At 40.1% G+C, this 20,122-nt stretch overlaps 1 protein-coding gene across 1 annotated transcript in view; it reads left to right on the top strand.

Annotated features, from left to right (window-relative positions):
* LOC124284394 overlaps positions 1-20,122 on the top strand; it is a 70,257-nt gene that overhangs the window by 27,642 nt on the left and 22,493 nt on the right. Inside the window, 20 exon segments of the mRNA XM_046720483.1 lie at positions 2,756-2,919; positions 4,242-4,378; positions 4,380-4,442; positions 5,470-5,565; positions 6,306-6,363; positions 7,627-7,693; positions 8,686-8,832; positions 9,755-9,829; positions 9,948-10,127; positions 10,630-10,717; positions 11,955-12,053; positions 12,568-12,605; positions 13,169-13,315; positions 13,773-13,893; positions 14,450-14,556; positions 16,007-16,204; positions 17,014-17,127; positions 17,720-17,833; positions 18,482-18,575; positions 19,333-19,407. Coding sequence (XP_046576439.1) covers positions 2,756-2,919; positions 4,242-4,378; positions 4,380-4,442; positions 5,470-5,565; positions 6,306-6,363; positions 7,627-7,693; positions 8,686-8,832; positions 9,755-9,829; positions 9,948-10,127; positions 10,630-10,717; positions 11,955-12,053; positions 12,568-12,605; positions 13,169-13,315; positions 13,773-13,893; positions 14,450-14,556; positions 16,007-16,204; positions 17,014-17,127; positions 17,720-17,833; positions 18,482-18,575; positions 19,333-19,407 — 2,182 coding nt within the window.

The raw sequence follows: 20,122 nt of genomic DNA, 5'->3' as shown, positions 1-20,122 counted from the left end.
GATCAGCAATACTGATGATGAATTTGTTCTTGCAAGTTTACCAGAAATACATATTCCTGTCAAGGGCATAAGTTATTACTGTGTGTAGCAGGGCTTCATGTTAGGAGCAGCTGAAGCATGGCCATCACTCAATAACTGTAGTGATACAGGCTTCATGTGAAGCAGAGATGCCAGCCACTCCGATTTTGGCGGAGTTTCTCCGATTTCTCTTTAAAAAAATCAGATTTTTTAGAAAAGAAATCTGAATTTATTTTTACGGTATACAATTTCGTAAGTCACCGGTGATTTATTTGAGTGAACACTGGTAAAAGCATTCAGAAGCTTAGCATGTGATCTTTTGTGTGTCGATTGTGTATATTGGGTGTTATTGACGATGAAGTTTCACAAAGTTTTTCCCAAATGAATGTCATAGTCCGTATGAAAGTGAAACAAAATGGAAAAGCTGACCACGTGCTCACCCCCAACTCACACCTTTGGTGCTCAGGCCTGAATTTAAGCCAGGCATGACGCCGTTTTTCTTAGTTTCAGGGTTGGCATCTCTGGTAAAGGGCAACTATGATATAGAGATTGGATGGTCACAATGACTGCTCAATGTGTCTGACGATTAATGGGACCAGTTATTAACCCATTCAACACCGCAGGCCGCTTAAGCGGCCACAACGTTATGAGTCCCCAGACACCGCAGGCCGCTTAAGCGGCCAGGCAGTAGTCACGTCAAAATGAGACATAATTTTAGGAACTTACCTGACTTATGATTCAAATATTAAATCCATCACATTTCACAATGTCTGAAAACACTTATTAAATTTCAATTGATCATACATTATCGGCAGAATTAAAATTATAAACTATTTTTCGCAATGTTATATTGAAAACAACGATTCTCGGACACATGCTTCGGCAGCAGGTCCACAATAACATTGTCAAAGAGCAAAGTAACGATGTTTCGAGGAAATTATTAAATAAATTGAATAAACTAATGAATAAAATCAACAACAGCATTCATAAAAGTTGTCAAACGTACATATAAAATTACTAGTTCCATCTTTTTGTGCGATCATGTAATGCAAGTCAAGTCACTGACAAGTGACATCTCGGCTCTTGCCGCCTCAATCTTCACGCTCGGACACGATGTTTAATGCGAAAATATATGCATAACCTGGTCCAATAAGTCCCATAATTTACGTATATGTAGCGATATCTTGCTTAATATGTTCAGAATAGCATTATTTTACCCAAAACTTTCATCTAAATCTAAAAGTTTTCGTTTACGAGGACGGTATCCATTGCCGTAATATGATTGGCTGCCTTAGATCAGTGTTTGGTTTTGACCAATCACGACCCTTATAGCAGACTGTGGCGAAAAAGCGTCATTAGAAACCAATCTTTATCCAATAAATCGCTTCTTACAACTGTGAAAGTACTCTTGGCAAGGGTACAGTGATATTGTTGATGTTCAGAGCTTTCGAACGATACCCGACATCAAACGATTTGCCTCATACGAAGCCTCGAAAATTGAGGTATTTTCCGTTGTTGTGTCCTGTTACCGAGCGGAAAGCCACTGATATTGGGAAATCAGCGACCATACATATTATTTAAGAAATCTTTTTATAATAATTTTCTGATTACGTAAAAATGAAAATATGAAAGAAATAGGCACGGGCATGTTATGACATGTCACAAATGGAAAAAAATCGCCATAGTTTTTGCTTCTTTCGTGGCTTATCTGGACATTATAAATGTAAACTGGCATTTTTTCATTAAAAAATAAATGTATTTAAGTTGTAGTTGTATTATTTGAATTATATTATAAAAATAAACTTCATATTTATCAACAGTGGGATTAGATCTTTTAAATGGTGTATGAGATGTAGTAGTAATAACGTTTTACAAGGTTATAATTTCCTTCATAAACATAGGCTTCATCTGTGACCTTAGAGTCTCTGGGAACTCGGTGTCATGGCAGTAAATGCCTCTGGTTGACTGGTGTTGAAAGATTTAATATGACCAACTGATTTGTCTTCATATCTAGTATTGGTAATGGATGTTCACACTATGTAACTTTTGGTTGATATGATCCTGTAACAGTGACAACTTGCATACTCTCATGATGAAATATTTGTTCTGGAAATGATGCAAGACACTGGTGTACCACTTACAGTCTTGTTGGTGTAGTATTTGCTGGTCTGCAGGGGTAGCTGAATAGTTGCAATTTATAAATACACAACACCTATTAGAAAGTGATTAAATGTACCTTATGTTGTGTTTGGGATAACATGTTCTCAGTAAAGTACAAAGTTTAATACTTTTGCAGGGGTGGAAATAAGTTTAAATTTGCTAGTGTACTCCGGTAAAGTGGCACATGTAAAGTCACTTGCCCTGATTATTTTCCCACTATACCAACCGTTTTCTTGATGATTTTTTAAATATACAACATAATAAACATTGGAAAGTCAACTGGTACAGTGTGATATGCAAATTTGCTTGCCCGACAGAAAAAAACACTGGACTCGGACGTCGGGCAATGGGTTATTTCCACCCCTGTTTTGTCAGGTTGAGTCCCATCTGGGATATCAAAGTCACACTCTCAATTAGGTGCCTGACTCTGACAGTGTGGTCTGTATCCCAGATGGGACTCAACCAAACAAAAGTACTAAAATCTGCATTTTACAGCGAAAATTTTATCCCAAACGTAACCATGATAACATAAGTTACAGATGAGCAGGTTGTATTAACATGGTTGTCATGGTGACAGAGTCCTCCATCGCCGGTACCACTCAACTGAGGATGTCACAGCCTTGGTGAAGGCCAGGAAGGACTGGGAAGAGCAGGTGGTGTCCGGGAAGGTTGACCCCTACAGTGGGAGGAAGATCCTCACCCCAAGGGAGGCAGAGGAGGGACCAGGAGATCAGAAAGGGGGTAAGTAGTGTTAATGTAACTTGTAGGAAGATCCTCACCCCAATGGAGGCAGAGGAGGGACCAGGAGATCAGAAAGGGGGTAAGTTGTGTTAATGTAACTTGTAGAAAGATCCTCACCCCAAGGGAGGCAGAGGAGGGACCAGGAGATCAGAAAGGGGGTAAGTAGTGTTAATGTAACTTGTAGGAAGATCCTCACCCCAAGGGAGGCAGAGGAGGACCAGGAGATCAGAAAGGGGGTAAGTTGTGTTAATGTAACTTGTATGAAGATCCTCACCCCAATGGAGGCAGAGGAGGGACCAGGAGATCAGAAAGGGGTAAGTTGTGTTAATGTAACTTGTAGGGAAGATCCTCACCCCAAGGGAGGCAGAGGAGGGACCAGGAGATCAGAAAGGGGGTAAGTTGTGTTAATGTAACTTGTAGGAAGATCCTCACCCCAATGGAGGCAGAGGGACCAGATCAGAAAGGAGGTAAGTAGTGTTAATGTAACTTGTAGAAAGATCCTCACCCCAAGGGAGGCAGAGGAGGGACCAGGAGATCAGAAAGGGGGTAAGTAGTGTTAATGTAACTTGTAGGAAGATCCTCACCCCAAGGGAGGCAGAGGAGGGACCAGGAGATCAGAAAGGGGGTAAGTTGTGTTAATGTAACTTGTAGAAAGATCCTCACCCCAAGGGAGGCAGAGGGAGGGACCAGGAGATCAGAAAGGGGGTAAGTAGTGTTAATGTAACTTGTAGGAAGATCCTCACCCCAAGGGAGGCAGAGGAGGACCAGGAGATCAGAAAGGGGGTAAGTTGTGTTAATGTAACTTGTATGAAGATCCTCACCCCAATGGAGGCAGAGGAGGGACCAGGAGATCAGAAAGGGGGTAAGTTGTGTTAATGTAACTTGTAGGAAGATCCTCACCCCAAGGGAGGCAGAGGAGGGACCAGGAGATCAGATAGGGGGTAAGTTGTGTTAATGTAACTTGTAGGAAGATCCTCACCCCAATGGAGGCAGAGGAGGGACCAGGAGATCAGAAAGGGGGTAAGTAGTGTTAATGTAACTTGTAGAAAGATCCTCACCCCAAGGGAGGCAGAGGAGGACCAGGAGATCAGAAAGGGGGTAAGTTGTGTTAATGTAACTTGTAGGAAGATCCTCACCCCATGGAGGCAGAGGGACCAGATCAGAAAGGAGGTAAGTTGTGTTAACGTACTTTGGAGGAAGATCCTCACCTCAAGGGAGGCAGATGAGGGACCGGGAGATCAAAAGGGGATAACTTGTGTTAATGTACTTTGGAAGAAGGGAGTTATGTCTTTATTCACAAACCAGGTGATTACATGTTACAGACAAAGCTGTTACATCAGCTGCAGATGATGATGCTGCAACACCATCAACACCTCACTCTGACCATGGCCAGCAGCCAGCAATTGATGACATACTTCCCCTGGTGATGCCACTTAGAAGGTCGCAGTCACAGCCCCGGGATGATGGTGGACGAGGATGACACGGTGCTGGTCCCTCAGGACTTTAACACTGCCATGAAGGAGGTGAGTGGACAGGATTCAGGACAAGAGAGCCATGGTTTTAGTCTTGTCATTCTCTAACATACTGAACCTGTAGTACAGTAGTACATAGTGTATGTAGATTTTTGTTATTTTTTATGAACATATATTTAAAACACAACAACCCATTGTTGTAATATCATTTTATAATTAACAATCTATTTCCGCTTCATTTTTATTTCACCTTAAGTCCACTTTTGTAATTTCTCAATTCCTAATTTTGGTATCAACCCCACATGGCACAGAAAGTAAAAAAGAAGCTGAAACACAACCAAGTTGTCTGTTATTTATTGACCCTTGTATGGTGTAGCAGACATCATAACTCACATGAACATCCTTGGCTCACAGTGTGTTGCCAGACTCAGTATGTCATTTGACCACAGTGGGATAGCTTATTGCGTATACTATCGACTACTGATTTTTCTTGCCAAGACTATATTATTTACTGTATGGTATCATACACTGTAGCCCAAGATTAGAAAGTGAATTGTCTGTATGTGCTATAATAGTTCTGGAGAAAAACATTATTGCAACATCCTTCTCTTGTCTCTGGAGCGGTGGGGTAGCCTAGTGGTTAAAGCGTTTGCTCATCACTCTGAAGACCCGGGTTCAATTCCCCACATGGGTACAATGTATGAAGCCCATTTATGGTGTCCCCCGCCGTGATATTGCTGGAAAATTGCTAAAAGTAGCGTAACACTAAACTCAATCACTCACTCTCTTTTCACTGATTATAATTACTATGTACTTGATATGGTAGATTTGTTGTAGGTTGGACTTTTGAATGTGTGTTCTTATTTGGCTGTGGTAACTTTCATAATCATGTGTGATAACCCTGATGTTAGGATGAAGTTTGTTTGCATTTCATGAATTATGTTCACGAATTCCAGATTGATATTTAGACTGTTTTCTAGTTTGCTATGTCTATTGTTGACAGTAACCATGGCAACATGAATGATGTTTGGGTTGTATTTTTGATGTATGCTTCCTAATCTGTCATTCGGTATGTCAGATCTCGGAGCAGAAGTACCAGATCCGTCAGTTGAAGATAAAGCAGCAGCAACAGGTCTTGTCTCCCACTAAAGAAGTGGAGGTTCGGGAGGAGGAGGTAAGACTGAGTCAGACGCACAGAAAACCAACATTACATCAGGTAATGTGGTGGTGTAGGTCTTGTGCATAGAGCTCAGGTCACAAATCAGACGAAGTTAAGCAACGTTGGGCGCGGAGAGTCCTTGGATGGGTGACCATGTTTGGCAGTTTCTAGGACTTCAGTCCTGCCCCACAACAAGGCACATGTGAAACCTTAGGCAAGTGAGTTTTTTTCGAAATTGCCTCAGTTCACCCAGCAGATAATGGGTACCCAGTGGGATAAGTCAAGTAACTATAACCTTCTAGTGCCTAACAGCTAGGCAGCTTGGGTTATCCTGGGTAATAATGTGTTAGCGCTTTGAGCATGCACAAGTGTGTGGAAAAGGGCGCTTTATGCATGGCCATTATTATTATCATTATATACAAAGTGAAAATACAACTGGTATTGATTTATAATAACTTGAATCAATTACATACCTAATGATCAACAAATTCCACCTTGTGGAAATCCACGTTAGAGTAGGTTTTTAACAACTAATACACATTGAAAGAAGTGAATACATAAATCAGCTAAGGCTGAGTGGCTTGTCAATACCACGTCAGTATATCCCAACAACATGGGACATTGCTCATCACATCATATACAGGTTTATCTGGTCCAGAGTGTGGCGTTAAGCAATAAACAAACAAACACAACTAAATCCAGTGAAATGAAAGGTTAGTCAGTTGTCTTTATGTGTGTCTCCTGATCATTGCCAGGTTGTGGAGGAGGAGCAGGTTGAGGCAGACATCCTCAAGTTACCACAGACCCCTAAAGGTAGGCAGCAGCAGCAACTCTGGCACAATAGGCCTGGCCCCAAGCATGAAATACCTATGACCTCAAGTATGCTTTGGATCTTGCACAATGCTCAATAAGTCTGGATCGTTTTCTTACCTTTCTTGACGTAAGATTTCCAAATTGCCGCTTGTGTCATAAACAAAGAATACATTGAGGATGCTCAAGCTGAGTGTTAGTTGTACTCAGCTGAGTACACACTGAAAATGTTTTATAACCTCTGCATGAGTACAAAACTCAGTTGAGCAAGATTTTGATCATGAGCACAGATTTGAGCATGAAATTGAATTGAGCACAATTTTTTTGTTATAACCTCTGGGCCTGGCTTACAATACCTTTGCTTTCAACAGACTTTTGCCTTCACTGTCACTGTGTTTAGCTTACATGAGTAAGTGAATAAGGTTTAACACAGTAACAGTATTCCAGTCATATCATGGCATGTCTCACATAGTTTCCACCTTGGTGAAACCCGCAAGCTCAGGTATTGTGCTGACTACCCTATATACTTGATTGAGGTGTGATCTGAACCCAAGAGCATAGATTTCTGGTGTGCTGAAGGAACCCAGCACTGTGAATTGTGGTGCCTTAGACAGCTGATGCGTCTTCAGCGATCCATACATGTCATAAGAGGCTCACTGACTTGGTTGACATGTGCCATCATATCCCAATTGTGTAGATCAATGCTCATGTTGTTGATCATTGGATTGTCTGGTCCAGACAATTCTTTACAGACCTCTGCCATACAACTGGAATATTGCCGAGTGCAGCATAAACTGAACTTACACACTCACTCTAATGGTTTTATGCAACTCGTGAAGATCCGGATTACAATTTGTCTTCAGCAACCCATGCTTGTCTAAAGAGACAACTAACAGGATCATGTGGTCAGGCTTGCTGACTTAGTTGACATGTCATCGTGTCCCAATTGTATAGATCCATGTTCATGCTGTTGATCACTGGATTATTTACAGACTGTTGCCATATAGCCAAATTATTGCTGAGTGCGGATTTTAACAACAAACCAACCAATCTAATTGCTTTTTGCAAATCAACTTGAGCATTTTGGTTCAGTAAAACTGAGGAAGAACCTTTGAGAATCGTGTATTTTGTTGTAATCAGAAGGCTAGAAGGAAGAATTTGACTGTAGATATTGAGGTATCTTTACACATTCAACTGTTTGTCTTAGTCATGTAGGTCTTTCTTGATTGAAGAGCACATGATAATGTTGACTAATTTTCCTTCCAGAAGATAAGTTGACCCCAGCTGAACTTGCTCTGCTGGCCGGGAGGAACTATGTCATTCTGCCTAAAAAGTAGGTCATACACGGAGGACATAGTGTTAATGTATTAAGGATCCCATATGTTTCATGAGGCTTTGAATTGGATGTTAGTGTTGAATAGGCTTTTCATCTATATTCACCCGTGAAGATCCGGGTTAGAATATTAATCTTCAGTAACCCATGCTAGTCGTAAGAGGCGACTAATGGGATCGGGGGGTCAGACTCACTGACTTGATTGACACATGTCATTGGTTCCCAATTGCGCAGATCAGTGCTCATGCTGTTGATCACTGGATTGTCTGGTCCAGACTCGATTATTTACAGACCTCTGCCATATAGCTGGAATATTGCGGCGTAAAACTAAACTCACTTACTCACTCACTCATCTATATTCTGTTTTAATTTACCATGTGCCTTGGAAAAGTTCTGTTCTGTACTGTGTACATAGTACAACCCTGCTTTAGTGCTGTTGAAAGAGGTAGCTTTTGTCTGGTGATGGCAGAATTACTGCGCAGACTGCTGTCATTCAGATGCCGTTTGTGTTAAAGTCCTGTTAAGACTGTGTAACATTCTACTCATGCACTCTTTAGGAAATTACACCCGTCAAGATCCAGGTTAGAATATATCTTCAGTAACCCATTCTTGTGGTAAGAGATGACTAATGGGATCGGGTGGTCAGACTCGCTGACACATGTTATTGTATCCCAATAGCGTAGATCGATGCTCATGCTGTTGATCACTGGATTATCTGGTCCAGTCTGGATTATTTACTGACCATCGCCATGTAGCTGGAATATTGCTGAGTTCAGCGTTAAACTAAACTCTCTCACTCATTTTCTCTTTAAGAAATTACTATTTGTAAATAGTTTTCTGTTGAGAGCATTTCAATGGAAGGCAGTTTACAATTCATTCCCTAAAATCGGAATTGAACTGTCATGTTGCTGCTGCTTTTATTCATTGAAACATCAAAATGTTGAAATATTCATGTCGTCATGTATACAGTAACTCATTAATCTGTTCCACAGAAAGAAGTCGAAGCGCAAAGGACCCGTGGACATGTCCAGGATCGAGTCCGTCCAGAAGTTTCTGGCTAGCCCGTCCCCCACTGTCTCCAGGTGGGGCTCACTGCCTCGAGTCAACAGAGTCATCGAGTGGGAACTCAGGGTGCCAAGGTATTCTGCCAAATACCTGAATAGAGGAGAAAAAAGAAAATGAGATCGTTTTCTAAAATACATCGATCAAGGTTAAATGTATTACTCCATTTTGCCTGTTACTTTGTGTGTAATACACATCCATATTTATGCTGTTCATTTTCTTTAAGAAACTGTACCTACCCTTGTGTCATTAAAATTCGTTCTTGTAACATGTGTGAAACAAAAACACCTAAAATGTCAGTGGAACTGTACATCTATGGGGGCGGTGGGGTAGCCTAGTGGTGAAAGTGTCTGCTTGTCACCCCGAAGACTCAGGTTCAATTTGCCACATAGGTACAATGTGTGAAGCCCATTTCTGGTGTCCACTGCCATGATATTGCTAGAATATTGCTAAAAGCGGCGTAAAACCCAACTCACTCACTCACTGTACATCTATGATGAAAGGTGACAAGACACAACTATATCCCCTAAGTTGCAAAAAGGTGAAAAGCAAGAGGTGGATCTGAGAAACAAACATGTAAAGGAAGTCGTCTCTTTGGCCTCACTTCAAATGTCACATTTCAACATCATGGAAAACATTGAAATTTTAACTAATCTGATCAGACATGATGAAGTATTTGACAAGTAGCCTGTTATTTTTTTCTCTCTTACACTTCCAAGGTTTGGATGGTCAAATGCATCAATATTGTGTCAAAATGGCAGTGCTTTAGAACTCAACAAATCATTGTCACCATGTGTTTCTAATGCTTTTGTGTACATCTCCGAGAAAAGTCCTATTGGGTCAACAGCTTACTCTGTTCAAATACTACAAAAACACTTCATGACAGGTCAAAATCAGATTCTGGGTAGATCTCGCCATTACGTATTCTCATCATTCTTATTTGTCCTTGCATCACTATTGAAATATTTTGTTAAACATTCAGCTTTTCCTTATGTCCAGGCATGTGAGGTCTCATCGCTCTAGTCTTCCAAACATTCTGGACTTTGAGGCATACAAAACTCAGAAGAGATACACGTAAGTCATACACTACCACTGAAATGTATTTATCTGTAATCTGTATTAATCATTTAAAGTGTAAACATCTGGAATGAGTGGTTTGACAATGTTTCATGTAACTGCACTGTTTCCCCAGGCCTAGTGAAGATGAGAGAGAGTGGGCTCGGGACATCTGGAATGTGTGGTTTGACCAGGTATACCCGCCAACACCGACTGAATCTGATGTAGAAGAAGGCAACTATTTTGACTTCCAGTCAGACACACACACTCATACAGAGACAATGTCTATATCCAAGGAGGAACGAGCCAAGAAGAGGTACACAGATTGTCTACCTACACACAATACTTGCTTCAGCCTTCCCTCAGGCTTGAAATGTCTTGAATGTAAAAGTTTATACTTTCACAGGCCTTACATTTTATAAGCTTTGAATTTTGTATTTCCTACCTTAAAACAGCTTGAAGTGTGATCAGTTTCTCACAACATGTCACATGGTGTGACCCAATCATCAGTTATATGTTTGTTAATGTTTTCTTGACAACATTTGGTGCTTTTGCTAGATTCATTGCCTGGGGACTTTCCAGAACATTGTCATAATTTTATGATTTTTTAATAAAACATTATTGCATATCATTACCAGTTTTGAAATGGTATTCAGGACATTGCAGATAGCAGTCATCAAATTACAAGAATTTGAATTAATCTAAATCTGTGGATTTTCTATTTTTACATTGATGAAATTTGTATGGTTTTGTTGGGAAATGTTCCTTTATCCATGTGTTCCTACATGTCTGCATACATGCGTTTTGTGTGAATACAGGAAGGAGTCCATCACTAGTGTATTGTCCGACACCATCGACACTCTGGACCCACTCTCCGACACTGAGGAGAATATAGAAATTATTCAGGTGAACATCAGTTTTTGTTCCTTTACAAAAACTGTCTGATGTGAAATGCAGATACAGTCAAACCTTGTTGTGTCAAACTTGCAGTCCCAGTCTCAAACTTCCCTTCGTGTCCCTGCAAATTCCATGTTTATCATCATTTTTAATCTGTCAAACTTGATGTGCCAAATTCAATTTTTGTCAAACTCGTTTGAGAGTCCCAAGCATCTAAATTAAGCATATAATTCCACTGAAGACTCAAACAGTTCAATAATAAGGATACATACACCCACACTCACCAAACTTTAAACTCACTTTACACACAATTGACTAATCTCTGTATAATTGCTATGATGGCTGAAGGCTTTCTAAATACCTGAGGACAACGTGCAATATCCGGTGTTATGAGATTCTGTTATATATCTATCTATAAATCTGGATATATATTTATAGATATGAAGTGATTCTCAAATATGTTTATATTCCCTAAAATACCTATTCACCCTAACTCAGACACTCTGCTTACCACTGACCACTTTCCATTGTCTATGATCGAGCTGGGGTGGTCAAACAACAAAGGGGGTTATATAATTATAGCTTGGGCTTTTGACTTTCTCCAGCTTGGTTAAACCCTAAGTGCTCAGTATCCAGGTTGGGAGTGTTAGGAAAGGACAAGCCATGTCGGCAAGTTTGAACTGAATATGCAATGTCGGCATTGAGAGAATTAAGCATGTTGTGCTATTTCATACGATGGATTTATTTGTGCTATTATTCTGAGGATCTAGTTGGAACATGAACGATTTTTCCTCAAAGTGAGACTTTTAACCATTTACACTGATACATGCTTTTCACATTTGTACATATATATAAAGGCGATGGATGTCAACTTCTTTGTTGTGATGGACACAACAAAGAAGTTGACATCCATCAAATTCTTGCCCTTATGTGTATCACTTGTAAATGCCATTCAAAGACTCTACATATATATAGACTGCCACAATTAAAATTATGTGACATTGTTGTGTGATTCGATCTTTGGTATGTGTGGCTACATTTTCTGTGGATCCGCTCTTAACACAGGGCAATCCTAATTAACATGCACACTTTACCTTGAAGTGCAAGCTGATAATGGTAACGTAAATGTTTTACAGGATTACAGTTTTTGACATTAAAAAGATTAATTGTATATGTGATTATCAGTTTAATTGGATACAATATCTAATGCTTTTTGCATTGATTAAATTTGATCCAATGTTTGCAGATTTTAAATGAAGAGATTGATAAGATGACGGCCCAAATCGAGTCAACCGACAAGCCATCAGCATTTGATCTGTGTAGACGTGGAGCTCTGTGTAGGAAGGTAGGTAATTCAGGGTTCTGTCTGTTGATTTTTGAAGCCCAATACTCAAACCCAAGTCTACTTGTTGGTAAAATCCTTGAATTGGAATTAATGAAGACTTTTGAATTTCATGTTAATATAATCATAACTCACATCTTGGTTGTGTTCTTGTCACTAGTAAAGAGAAAATTTCATAAATGCAATGTTAAAATATTAATTGAGGGAAACAGCTGTATAGACATTCCTAATTTTGGACAAATTATGGCTTTATTCAATATGGCTGCCATGGGTATTAACTTTAGAATCCAAGATAAATCCCTTCTTGGAGAGGATTAAAAGCTGAGACAATGTAGACAGTTGCGAACTAGCAGCTTCTTTACATCAAGATGACTGTACATGATGGGGTATTTTCCACCTCATCAACTAGGATTGGATACAGCTGAGATTGAATAAATATTTCTTATAAATGCTTATCTAGTTTCACCACAATACATGAGATTCTGATATTATACTTGATGGAATTTTCTTATTTCAGATTGGTAAATTGAAGAATGCCTCTCTGGATCTAGACAGGTAACTCTCATTTCTTTTAACAAGTGAAGAACTCAGCACCCTGTCCTTATTTTACATGGCTCTCTCCATGTTACAACGCTCCAAGTCCCAATGTTACAATGCTCCAAGTCCCTATGTTACAAAGCTCCAAGTCCCAATGTTACAGGGCTCTAAGTCCCTATGTTACAATGCTCCAAGTCCCTATGTTACAACGCTCCAAATCACTATGTTACAAAGCTCCCAAGTCCCTATGTTACAAAGCTCCCAAGTCCCTATGTTACAAAGCTCCAAGTCCCTATGTTACAAAGCTCCCATGTCCCTATGTTACAAAGCTCCCAAGTCCCTATGTTACAAAGCTCCCAAGTCCCTATGGTACAAAGCTCCCAAGTCCCTATGTTAAAAAGCTCCAAGTCCCTATGTTACAACGCTCCAAGTCCCTATGTTACAACGCTCCAAATCACTATGTTACAAAACCCCAAGTCCGTGTTTTACAAAACTCCAAGCCCCTATGTTACAAAGCCCCAAGTCCCTATGTTACCCAACCACAGTCCCTGTGTTACAGAAGTCCTATTCCTATGTTACAGAGCTATACAGCTGGAGCCATTGCTACTAGATGCCTACTGGCACCGCCATCTTCTGTACATCCTCCAAGACAAAAAACAGGCAGCGCTAGATGATCTCAACTTTATCATGAAGAAAAACAAGAGACACGCTGGAGCATACAGATCTATGTAAGTTATATGTGTATCAGAAGCAGTGTTGTGGGTTTAAGGCTATATCAGTTATTCATCAAATGTTTGGGGATGGGTTGTTTCCTGCATGTAACCCATCTCTTACAGTAAAACAATTCTGAAGCCAATATGTCTGCCACATATAATCTCTCTCGTACGATTATATGCCATGGTAGTAATATCTACATAATGTTCTGTGTAATTATTTGTTGATTGCTTTGTAAATGAGCACTGTGATCACATACCTATGAATGAGTGTTCTATTTTTAAATTTGGGTGTTGCATTTTTTCAAGTACTGACATAACAAATTTGAACTCTTTGAGACTTATTCTTCAATGTGAGAAGGCTTACTAGGATTGTATGGGTACAGTAAAGATAAACACTTCATATTTTGACATGTTAGAAGAAGAAGGTAATGGCAACAATTGTCCAACAGCTTGAAATGTTCTGTTTCAGGGCTGAAATCTATCGACGCCAAAACGATATAACCATGGCAATTGTGAACTACACCCAAGCTCTGAAGCTAAATCCCCATGACCACGAGGCTTTCTTCCGCCGAGCCGAGATGTATGAGCAGGTACTTTGTGTGAGACAGTTTCAAAAGAAGATATATGATGAAAACTATATATACAATCATTGTATTCCAATTGCATAGATCGATGCTCATGATGTTGATCACTGGATTGTCTGATCCAGACCACCGCCATACAGCAGGAATATTGCTGAGTGTGCATTGAAACAACAAACAACAAAACATTTGCTTGTATATTTTTGCTACCAATATTCAGAAAGAATAACGTTTCGATGTTCTATTTGTGTGTGGATAGTTATCCTTAGTTCTCTAGTCTTTTCTGATGCATTTCTGTCATGATAAATATCCTGGATTCCTTTCATGACCATAGTTTCATTTGGGATGTTGTTTCAAATTTCCACGTTATAATTAAGTTAGTTATGAACTGTTCTTATTCATATATAGCTATAGATTGATTGGAGCAATATTATGTCACATGAATCAGGCTCCATACAAAGCAAGGATGTGAATGGTTCTGGTTATTTCCCACAGCTTAAAGATGTAATAGAGAGGGGTTACAGTGAGTCGAGTGTGGTTACACTGTATACTGTGTTGTTGCTAGCGTGGTGAGATGCTGTTGGCCCTGGAGGATTATGGGAAGTGTACTAAACTGTTGCCAACACGCACAGATGCCATCATGAAACATGGAATGTACTACTTCAAGAACAGGTGAGCTGAATAACACTGTACTGACTTGTACTGACTTATACCAAATTGTACTGACTGATACTGGCTTTTACTGACTTGTGCCATCTTGTACCAACTTGCACCGACTTGTAGTGATTTGTACTGATGTGCACTGACTTGTACATACTTGTACCAACTTGTGCTGGCTAATACTGATTTGTACTGACTCGTGCCGACTTGTGTTGAGATGTACCGACTTGTACTGACTTGTACAGATTTGTACTGATGTGTACTGATGTGTACTGACTTGTACATACTTGTACCGACTTGTGCTGACTAATACTGATTTGTACCGACTTGTACCAATGTGTACTGAATTGTACACATTTGTACTGATGTGTACTGACTTGTACCAATGTGTACTGACTTGAACCAATGTGTACTGACTTGTACACATTTGTACCGACTTGTACACATTTGTACTGATGTGTACTTTGTACTGATGTACTGACTTGTACCAATGTGTACTGACTTGTACATACTTGTACCGACTTGTGCTGACTAATACTGATTTGTACCAATGTGTACTACCAATGTGTACTTGTACCAATGTGTACTGACTTGTACCGACTTGTGCTGACTAATACTGACTTGTATCACTTGTACCAATGTGTACTGACTTGTACCAATGTGTACTGACTTGTACATACTTGTACCGACTTGTGCTGACTAATACTGATGTGTACTGACTTGTACCAATGTGTACTGACTTGTACCAATGTGTACTGACTTGTATCAATGTGTACTGACTTGTACATACTTGTACCGACTTGTGCTGACTAATACTGATTTGTACTGACTTGTACCAATGTGTACTGACTTGTACCAATGTGTACTGACTTGTACATACTTGTACCGACTTGTGCTGACTAATACTGATGTGTACTGATTTGTACTGATGTGCACTGACTTGTACCAATGTGTACTGACTTGTACCAATGTGTACTGACTTGTACCGACTTGTACTGACTTGTACCAACTTGTGCTGACTTGTGTTGACATGTACTGACTTGTACTGATGTATTGATTTTCTTCTAAAATAAAATCTTTTAATTGAACATTCCAGTAGAGGTTCCAGTAATGTTAAGCTCATCACTTACTTGTTAAGGTCATGGTGACTGTAGGGGCGGTGGGGTAGCCTAATGGTTAAAGCGTTCGCTCGTCACGCCGAAGACCCTGGTTCGATTCCCCACATGGGTGCAATGTGTGAAGCCCTTTTCTGGTGTCCCCCGCCGTGATATTGCTGGAATATTGCTAAAAGCGGAGTAAAACCCAACTCACTCACTCATAGTGACTGTATAAAAGAAATCAAATTGAAAAGTGCTAAATGTTGACTGTACGGAGTTTATGTATTGTTGTTTTTAGTTTGAAAATATTTGAATTAGGAATATCAATAAGAAACTGGAAAATGATATCATGAATATTTCTTCAGGAACTGGAACAATGCCATCAATGACTTCACTGATCTGATCCGTGTTGACCCACTGAATGCCATAGCTCACCTGTACCGAGGTCAGGCATATGCCAGTCAGAAGCTGTGGGCCCCAGCTGTGGAGGACATGTCAGCTGCCATCCACCTGAACCCCGAGACATGGGAGGCCTTCTATCACAGGGCCTGTATACTCCGCAAGTAGGTGGACACATGCAGATTAAAGGAACAGACACACTCTAAGTGTGGCAGAAATGAAAATGAAATCAGAAAGATAAAAAACGTCATTGTTTCAAATTCATTTGCTTGAAATCAGATCTTTTCTTGGATTTTGCACTTCTGAAGATAAACTGGAGACTACTCCATAGAAAGTTGCGTCACGTAAATCCAGGGCAAATTATGATTGACAATCTAAAGGAAGGTGTGGATTCTAATGCCAATCGGATTTCTAAACTGATTTGGTGTCATTCCTTTTCCACCTCAATTCGGAAATGTTGATTTGTTAGCCAAAGAAAACCAACACAGGATACAATTTAACTCATGGTAGTACACCTTTCTAGATGGAGATGCCACCCTACTCAGAAACAGCAGGATGTATAAAATATCCATAGTAATATAATAGCATATCTCTATTTATTTGCATTCAGAACTTGCCAATTATATTTGCTAGTGAGATACTTCACTCACTCATACCAGGAATTGGGGCGGTGGGGTAGCCTAGTGGTGAAAGCGTTTGCTCATCACGTTGAAGACCTGGGTTCGATTCCCCACATGGGTACAATGTGTGAAGCCCATTTCTGGTGTCCCCCGCTGTGATATTGCTGGAATATTGCTAAAAGCGGCGTAAAACCATACTCACTCACTCACTCATAACAGGAATTTAGAATTAGCAGTTCGGGTGACACAACCTCCCTTGGAGGTGTCCTTAGATTTACTCTTTTAGACGTATCATGTAGGAGTAAACCATTTTTGTAAATATTTGAGTAGAATGTTGTGATGGTTTCCCTCAGGGCCCACCCAAAGCGAGCTCTACAGGACTACAGCATGTCACTGCTCATCAACGACACAGAGGAAAACATCATGTCCTACCTACACCGTGGCATCCTCTACAGTGCCATGGGCAAGTAAGTCACCAGCATCTTTCAACTTTCCTCCCTGTTTCATGGAACTCTCAGAAATGTCCCATAACTGCCTAGTATCATAATTTGTGTCCGAGTTGATTGATAGTGTCACTTTCCTAGCTTTGCCAAATGTAAACAGTTGGACTGTTACCCTCAATTTTGTGCAGTTGAGGAAAATCTATCTTCTGCCTTTGTCATAAGTTTTGGTATATTTTTGGGGGGGAATATATGAACAACACTGTCAAGATTCAGGTTTAGAGTGTCCACACTTATGAGATGACCTAATGTACTCGGTGGCTTGGCTTGGTCACTCTGTTCTGTGTACCCCCATTTAGCTGGAATATTGCTGAGTGTGGCGTTAAACAACAAGCTGTTCTGCGCATGTACCCTCTTGTCATGAGATGTCACATGTAAGATGAATACACAGTCAAATATAATGTGATTTCTGATGCAACATTTGTCTGTTATTTTGGTTTTAAATGTTTTCATCTTTCTCCTCGTTATTGTGCATTTTGTTTTATACCAGCACAGTGAATACAGTGAACTTAACTCAATATAGAATTAACTGCACCATGTACTCTGTCTGTATCTACAGGGCTGAGGATGCCATCCCTGACTTTGAGAGTGTGCTGAAACTCAACAAAGATGTTGCCTGTGCTCACGTCAACCTGGGACTTATCTTCATGAAGAAATATGAGAATTACCACAGGTAGGTGTGCTGTGAAGTGAGGGCAGGGGAGTGAATGTTGTTTTAAGCCAGTCTACGTTATCACAGCAGTATGTAAATAATAAGTACAAACTAGTGGCTGATAGTATGAAACACTATTCATATCTTTTAGATTTAGTAAAGCACAATAAGCTCAATACATTTTCCAGCACAATATAGGTCTGCAGTTCTACATGCTTGCCTGAACAGGTTCTACAGCTACCCAGTCGCCCAAGAACCCAGATTAGAAAAGTCCCCTGCACACTAATTCTTGTATGAGGTGACTAACTTGACTGTGTGTCTCTGTACCCCGACTACAACTTCATTCATTCATTCATTCATTCATTCATTCATTCATTCATTCATTCATTCATTCATTCATTCATTCATTCATTCATTCTAGTTGATCCGTAACTGTGCCTTTGATGGGCCAGACATAAGGCATACAGAGACATGAGGCCTATTGGTCTGAAGTGAAGTATTATGTGTTCTGACCCGGACCAGTTTCATTCATTCATTCATTCACTCATTCATTTATTCCAGTGTGACAAATTGTGATAGGTTTTAGATACTGCTGCCACCCACTGAAGTTATAAGGTTTGAAGTACATTTGTACCTTATGTACTAATTGTTGTAACAATTTTTTCTCAGGGCAATCAAGAAGTTCACCTCAGCCATCAAGGTTGAGCCAACATACATCCGAGCATATGTATGTCGAGGAGAAGCCTACCACAAGATACATGAGGTAAGAGTCTCTTGTGTGGACACACCCAGACATTAAACAGCTGAAGATAGGATGCTTAGTACCCAGTAGCAGATACCGAAGATATAGATGAACTACACAGTGACAAACTAACAAAGTGTGCAAGGCAAAGATTTCTGTGTTTAACCTAGCACACACCAGAAAAACTTAGACAGTGCGGACACTATTGTCTGTACAACTGTTAATGGATAGTTGAAAATGAAGAGGACCTCTGTTGAAAAGCAGAAGATTTTGTGTGTGATGAGAGCCAAAACAGTATTTATTGCAGTGATGTAACTAGGAGTGTATTCTTAGAATTATTAACATTTATAGCTATTGTTTGATTATGGTACTATCACAGCCATTGACTTCAGAATTTTACTCTTCGATGTAATTAACTTTCTATTTGATTACGTGTATTTGAACAAATACTAACCACTATGCTTGGACACTGTATATAGATGGGTGGAATTTAATGAGCATTGGTCTAATTCTCTTTTTAGATTGTGTAATATACATTCATTCACGTAAAGGTCTCTTTTGATGACTAGATTGAGTGATCAGGTTTGATTGTATGGCATCATTGCCACATGGCCTTGAAAGTTGCTCATAATATCGACCATCAGTCTGTCGGGCCTAGAACTTCTTCTCGGGCAGTCAAGACAATGCTGGAATACTGTTGATAGATACTTAAAACAACACACAATTTTGTTCTAGTGTTATGGAGTTTTCTGAATGTTTATTTTGTTTTTTTTACCAGTTGAAGTTGGCCCTGAGGGATTTCACACGAGCCATTCATCTGAGACCAGACGTCCAGCATTACTACATGTACAGGGTGGGTAGACATAGGCTTCAGATAGGTGCACATGTAAGACAAGATTTAAGGAATCTGAGGAGGTACTTATATACAGTGCTGTTGGGGTCATTGTGACCCGTGAAGCTTAGGGGAAGAATTGGTCTTCAGTAATCCATGCTTGCCATGAAAGGTGACTAACGGGATCGGATGGTCAGACCCAGACTTTGTGGATGCATGTTATTGCATCCCAGTTGCACAGATAGATGCTCATGATTTCACTCACTGGGTTGTTGGGTCCAAACTTGATTTACAGACCAACATCATATAACTGAAATTTGTACCCGTTTTTTATATAACATGGCTGTGTTCACAAATAGTTAACATGAACACTGCTGAACATGTGTATCAAGACTTCTGTGACCTGTGAAGGTCTGGGTTAGAATACTGATCTTCAGTAACCCATGCTTGTCGTAAGAGGCGACTAACGGGATCGGGTGGTCAGGCTTGCTGACTTGGTTGACTCATGTCCTCGGTTCCCATTTGCGCAGATCGATGATCATGCTATTGATCACTGGATTGTCTGGTCCAGTCTTGATTATTAACAGACTGCCACCATATTGCTGGAATATTGCTGAGTACGGAGTTAAACTAAACTCACTCACTCAAGACTTCTGTCTACGAGGCTGGATGTCTGTCTTTTGTATTCCTAAGGGACCGTTCATAATTTATGGCTAGGGGGGATGATGATGATTTT

Source organism: Haliotis rubra, unplaced genomic scaffold, assembly GCF_003918875.1.
Source record: "Haliotis rubra isolate DU_JTF1 unplaced genomic scaffold, ASM391887v1 Scf336, whole genome shotgun sequence".
In the NCBI taxonomy this organism is placed as follows: domain Eukaryota; kingdom Metazoa; phylum Mollusca; class Gastropoda; order Lepetellida; family Haliotidae; genus Haliotis; species Haliotis rubra.
The sequence above is the reverse complement of the archived record's forward strand: the minus strand, read 5'-3'. Positions and strand labels throughout refer to the sequence as shown.